General features: G+C 32.4%; 1 protein-coding gene across 1 annotated transcript; it reads right to left on the bottom strand.

Annotated features, from left to right (window-relative positions):
• Positions 1-1,548: 1,548 nt before the first annotated feature.
• LOC143224346 (esterase SG1-like) lies at positions 1,549-6,114 on the bottom strand. The gene is made up of 2 exons (XM_076452745.1): positions 5,578-6,114; positions 1,549-1,704 (listed from the first exon to the last, which is right to left on the bottom strand). The coding sequence occupies exons 1-2, from the start codon at positions 5,671-5,673 to the stop codon at positions 1,549-1,551; spliced, it is 252 nt and encodes an 83-aa protein (XP_076308860.1). The 5' UTR covers positions 5,674-6,114.
• Positions 6,115-6,991: the final 877 nt, after the last annotated feature.

Below are 6,991 nucleotides of genomic sequence, written 5' to 3'. Positions count from 1 at the left end.
CAACGTCTAATGTGACTGATTACCAGTTTATTAGATAAACATTATTATAAGAATACCACAACGTGTAATGTGACTGATTACAAGTTCATTAGATAAACGTTATTATAAGAACACCACAACGTGTAATGTGACTGATTACAAGTTCATTAGATAAACTTTATTATAATAATACCACAACGTCTAATGTGACTGATTACAAGTTCATTAGATAAACTTTATTATAAGAATACCACAACGTCTAAAGTGACTGATTACCAGTTTATTAGATAAACTTTATTATAAGAATACCACAACGTCTAATGTGACTGATTGCCAGTTTATTAGATAAACGTTATTATAAGAATACCACAACGTGTAACGTGACTGATTACCAGATCATTAGATAAACGTTATTATAAGAATACCACAACGTGTAATCTGACAGATTACCAGTTCATTAGATAAACATTATTATAAGAATACCACAACGTGTAATGTGACTGATTACAAGTTCATTAGATAAACGTTATTATAATAATACCACAACATCTAATGTGACTGATTACAAGTTCATTAGATAAACGTTATTAAAATAATAACACAACTTCTAATGTGACTGATTACCAGTTCATTAGATAAGCGTTATTATAATAATACCACAACGTCTAATGTGACTGATTACAAGTTCATTAGATAAACGTTATTATAAGAATACCACAACGTGTAATCTGACTGATTAGAAGTTCATTAGATAAACGTTATTATAAGAATACCACAACGTGTAATCTGACAGATTACCAGTTCATTAGATAATCGTTATTATATTAATACCACAATGTCTAATGTGACTGATTACCAGTCCATTAGATAAACGTTATTATAATAATACCACAACGTCTAATGTGACTGATTACAAGTTCATTAGATAAACGTTATTATAAGAATACCACAACGTGTAATCTGACTGATTAGAAGTTCATTAGATAAACGTTATTATAATAATACCACATCGTTTAATGTGACTGATTACAAGTTCATTAGATAAACGTTATTATAAGAACACCACAACGTGTAATGTGACTGATTACAAGTTCATTAGATAAACGTTATTATAATAATATCACAACATCTAATGCGACTGATTACAAGTTCATTAGATAAACGTTATTAAAATAATAACACAACTTCTAATGTGACTGATTACCAGTTTATTAGATAAACGTTATTATAAGAATACCACAACGTGTAATGTGACTGATTACCAGTTCATTAGATAATCGTTATTATATTAATACCACAACGTCTAATGTGACTGATTACCAGTTCATTAGATAAACGTTATTATAATAATACCACAACGTCTAATGTGACTGATTACAAGTTTATTAGATAAACGTTATTATAAGAATACCACAACGTGTAATGTGACTGATTACCAGTTCATTAGATAAACGTTATTATAATAATACCACAACGTCTAATGTGACTGATTACAAGTTCATTAGATAAACGTTATTATAAGAATACCACAACGTGTAATGTAACTGATTAACTAAATGTTAAAACTCTTTAGTTTACCTGGGAAGTAAAAACATTTAAGTAGAGGCAATCTTCTTGTCCGGTGAAAGATCCCTTAGTGACTCCATATTTCTTAATCTGAGGACAGAACATTTTATTGTCTACAGCATCTCTAACGTTTGACCAGAATTCCATTTCTTCTGGAGGCTAATGAAAATAAAACAAAAACTTACTTTAAATTTATAGAAAATCTATAAATCATTTTATACAACTTAAAATTGAGAAACCATTTTTTTTTCTAACACTCAAAGCCTAACATTTAATTCAGTGATCTTGGCTGGTTATATTAATTAAAGAACTTTATTATTACGCGTAATTATCAATAGGCTGTTTATCCTAAATGGACAGAAATGGTACATTATGGATTTGTTATAAAATAATTAAACCTCTATGATTTTAAATAATCACAAACTTATCGTCTGCAACACAAAATATATTAAATATTATTATTAGTTTATTTGTCAATATTTTATTTTGTTTTCGTATTATTTATTCTTATCACTTGACACCAACTAACAAAAATACAACCTGAATATTGTAGTCCAATATATATAATAATTATTTTATATTTACTGGTTGTGTGAGTTTTCTTGTAGCAAAGCCACTCGGGCTATCTGCTAAGTCCACCGAGGGGAATCGAACCCCTCATTTTAGCGTTGTAAATCCGCAGACCCCCCATTGTACCAGCGGAGTATTATATCCATTGGATTAATTGTATTCTGGACAAGATGAAAAACAACTCCATTATTTGTATTACTGCTGATTTGTGAACAGGTAAATACACTTCATACACATTATTAAAGTAAATTACATTTAATTTACTGACAATAGTTTTTCTTAGTTACTGAGAGAACAAGCTATGTTTTATAGCTTCAAGACTTCAAATATGTTTGCCACACATCTGGTAAATTAAATGTGTATATTATTCTAGGTACACGGCGTATCCAACTCATAACTTACAACGGTTGTTTTAACTTCATTTTGTGACATTTGAAAATCATTTCTCACTAAATTACGCACTTGAATACGTAACAGCAAGCTTAGTAAATTTATGTATGTTTAATATTTTTGTACATATTAGTCACAGTTCAAAATTACTTTATTAATGTGCAGTTGTATGGTGAGACACAGTGGCTCTGGTTGGAATGTTAAATGCTCAGTAAGTCAGAAGGACGGGTTTCACTTCATAATTGTTTTATGAAAGTTATCTCAAGAACTGTTATCAGGCTTAACGAATCACATTAACGCGCGAAGTACACTTGTCATAAAACAGAATTGTTAAGCATAACGTCTTGTGAAAAGTGTAATTGTAGTCATGACTCACCATAACATTAACTTACAGTTGTTATTATAACAGTTTAGGACATCAATAAAAAGACTTGTATTGATATTTTAAAATAAAACATAGTTTTTTTTTGTTATAAACGTACTACTAATGTAAATAATACATACTGTAATTTGAGAAGGAATTTGCGAAAATAAGGAATTAAAATACAATAAATACACTTAGCTATAATAGTAACGTTGTAACTTAAATATTTTATGCTGTTGTGCAATTTATGGATTAGATATATAAATGTGGTGAAAACGCGTTTTTAATAGTCTTTATTATTGTTTAATAGTAACCACCTCATAACTTTTAAACTATTCAGCCTTTTTAGAATTTGTTATTAATGATTAGGTCTCTCTTGACACAGGTCTTTAACTCATCTCAGTGTCTCACTAGTGGTTAAGTCTTTAATAACACAGGTCTTTAACTCATCTCAGTCTCTCACTAGTGGTTAAGTCTTTAATGACACAGGTCTTTAACTCATCTCAATATCTCACTAGTAGTTAGGTATCCCATGATACAGATCTTTAACTCGTCTCAGTATCTCACTGGTAGTCAGGTATCCCATGATACAGGTCATTAACTCATCTCAGTATCTCACTGGTAGTTAGGTATCCTATGATACAGGTCTTTAACTCATCTCAGTATCTCACTAGTAGTTAGGTATACCATGATACAGGTCTTTAACTCATCTCAGTATCTCACTGGTAGTTAGGTATCCTATGATACAGGTCTTTAACTCATCCCAGTATCTCACTAGTAGTTAGGTGTCCTGTGATACAGGTCTTTAACTCATCTCAGTATCTCACTAGTAGTTAGGTATCCCATGAAACAGGTCTTTAACTCATCTCAGTATTTTACTAGAAGTTAGATATCCCATGATACAGGTCTTTAACTCATCTCAGTATCTCACCAGTACTTAGGTATCCCATGATACAGACCTTTAACTCATCTCAGTAACTCACTAGTAGTTAGGTATTCCATGATACAGGTCTTTAACTCATCTCAGTATCTCACTAGTAGTTAGGTATTCCATGACACAGATCTTTAACTCATCTCAGTGTCTCACTAGTAGTTAGGTATACCATGACACAGGTCTTTAACTCATCTCAGTGTCTCACTAGTAGTTAGGTATCCCATGACACAGGTCTTTAACTCATCTCAGTATCTCACTAGTAGTTAGGTATCCCATGACACAGATCTTTAACTCATCTCAGTGTCTCACTAGTAGTTAAGTCTTTAATGACACAGGTCTTTAACTCATCTCAGTATCTCACTAGTAGTTAGGTATTCCATGATACAGATCTTTAACTCATCTCAGTATTTTACTAGTAGTTAAGTATCCCATGATACAAGTCTTTAACTAATCTCAGTATCTCACTGGTAGTTAGGTATTCCATGATACAGATCTTTAACTCATCTCAGTATCTCACTGGTAATTAGGTATTCTATGATACAGGTCTTTAACTAATCTCAGTATCTCACTGGTAGTTAGGTATTCCATGATACAGATCTTTAACTCATCTCAGTATCTCACTGGTAGTTAGGTATCCTATGATACAGGTCTTTAACTCATCTCAGTATCTCACTAGTAGTTAGGTATACCATGATACAGGTCTTTAACTCATCTCAGTGTCTCACTGGTAGTTAGGTATCCCATGATACAGGTCTTTAACTCATCTCAGTATCTCACTGGTAGTTAGGTATCCCATGATACAGGTCTTTAACTCATCTCAGTGTCTCACTGGTAGTTAGGTATCCAATGATACAGGTTTTTAACTCATCTCCGTATCTCACTGGTAGTTAGGTATCCCATGATACAGGTCTTTAACTCATCTCAGTATCTCACTGGTAGTTAGGTATCCCATGATACAGGTCTTTAACTCATCTCAGTGTCTCACTGGTAGTTAGGTATCCTATGATACAGGTCTTTAACTCATCTCAGTATCTCACTAGTAGTTAGGTATTCCATGATACAGATCTTTAACTCATCTCAGTATTTCACTAGTAGTTAGGTATCCCATGATACAGGTCTTTAACTCATCTCAGTATCTCACTAGTAGTTAGGTATCCCATGACACAGGTTTTTAACTCATCTCAGTATCTCACTGGTAGTTAGGTATTCCATGATACAGATCTTTAACTCATCTCAGTGTCTCACTAGTAGTTAGGTATCCCATGACACAGGTCTTTAACTCATCTCAGTATCTCACTAGTAGTTAGGTACACCACGACACAGGTCTTTAACTCATCTCAGTGTCTCATTGGTAGTTAGGTATTCTATGATACAGGTCTTTAACTCATCTCAGTATCTCATTACTCTCAGGTTTTCCATGACACAGATTAACGTCTCATTTCAGTACTTCACTAATGGTTACACGTTCGTATATTTATATATTGTTTTTACTGAAGATTTTCTTTGTATTGTAAAAATATTCTGTTTGTACAATAATTAACTTATTTCTGGGAAATAGTTAAGATGAACGGTTTGAAGATTAATTACAATCGAGTAAAACAAAATCACAGTCTACACTTTGTTTCATGAGAAGTGCATAACACAGACTTCTTGTGTGAAGTTCTCTTACAGTCAAGTTCTAATGTTGTTCATACAAACAAATACAGCAACGTAGAACAACAATCTACATAATAAATAATAAATATTTTAGGTAAGAATAAAATTTGTAAGTTACCTTAAATCTACGTTTGCCCACCGGAGGTTTAGCATAAGGAATACCAATAAACGAATAGATGTCTCTGGAACTTAAAGACGCCATTTTAACTTTCATTCCTCGGATTATTCCCTTGCTAGTTTGAACAAGTTTTTCTTCTGCAAGACAGAGCTGAGACAGATGATAAAGAGCAAGAGAAAAGCACCAGATAAAAATAGTAAACGCATTCTCGGACCTCTTACAGTGTTTAGTGGTCAGTCTCTCGTGACAAGTAATCTCCGGTTATTCTAAGAGTCCTTCTGTTTCAGAAATATCGAATCTTTATTTTCCTAAAGAGTATTTTGTTTCTCCAACACTCTAGTCGCAGGGTGAACCTGTGTTTCTTTTTATATATTCTCTCCTGGAAGTTGACTTCCGGTGAACATTAAACAAAGATAAATATTATATAAACTAGCGAGATTATACATAAGTGTTGTTTGAAAGTTTCTCAGGCAACGGAACTCAGACTACAAAAGGGGTCATGACACTAAAAGATAGGAAGTATATCTAACGAACTTCGTCCAATCACCTGGCATCCCACATACATTCTCTTAGCAACTACAGAACGACGTTGCCTAGGATACAGTGAAATATTTGGTTATGGAAGTTTTTGTTAACATGCAGTATTCTCCGTAATATTTACTAAAGTCAGTGCAAAAAGCAAATAAAGAATGTGTCATAAACCTATAACATGAAGAACCTTATGAAACATAACTTGATAAGTAACCAATTCTCACTGTACGTCACTACATATAGTAAAGTATATATATATATAGGTGGAAACCTGTATTGTTGTGGATATGCACCGTTTCGTTTACAAAGTGTTCTGATGTAGTTCACCAATATCAAATTATTCGTTATTCTCAAATTAATGAATCTTTATACATTGTCCAACATCTAGGTTTAGTCCAACAACAACAACGGTTGTTGTACTTACGATTTTTATAAACTTATGGTCTCCACTGTCACTTTCAACGAAAATAAAACTTTAAAACGTTAGCGTATTTTTAAACTTAGTTTTATTTTACTGGTTTTATTAATAATAAAATTAATTATCAATATAATAATGGTAGCGAAATCTGAACAAATAATCCAAGGATATATCGAATGGATATTTGGCTTATTTGTTGTTAAGCGTGAAGCTACGCACGAGGTTATACGTGCCATGCCAACCACAAATAACAAAACCTAATTTGTAGCATTACAAGCCTACAGCTATACTGTTCAGTCATCTGGAACAGCTGAAAGGGAAGTTAAACACTGAACATAAAACAAATAAATATATAAATATATATATATATATATAGAAATTAAAAGATCACTATTGTAATAAGTGTGTGTTTTTCTTTTAGTAAAGCCACATCGGGCTATCTGTTGTGTCCACCGAGAGGAATCG

This window comes from Tachypleus tridentatus, chromosome 1, assembly GCF_004210375.1.
Source record: "Tachypleus tridentatus isolate NWPU-2018 chromosome 1, ASM421037v1, whole genome shotgun sequence".
Taxonomy (NCBI): Eukaryota; Metazoa; Arthropoda; class Merostomata; order Xiphosura; family Limulidae; genus Tachypleus; species Tachypleus tridentatus.
Note: the sequence above shows the minus strand (reverse complement) of the source record. Positions and strands in the feature narration are given on the sequence as shown.

Excerpts from the sequence above, each read along its gene's own strand:
- LOC143224346 (XM_076452745.1), bottom strand. The coding sequence starts at position 5,673 with ATGAAAGTTAAAATGGCGTCTTTAAGTTCCAGAGACATCTATTCGTTT. Across the intron at positions 1,705-5,577 it reads TGGGCAAACGTAGATTTAAG|CCTCCAGAAGAAATGGAATT; the intron begins GTAACTTACAAA and ends TATTTTCATTAG.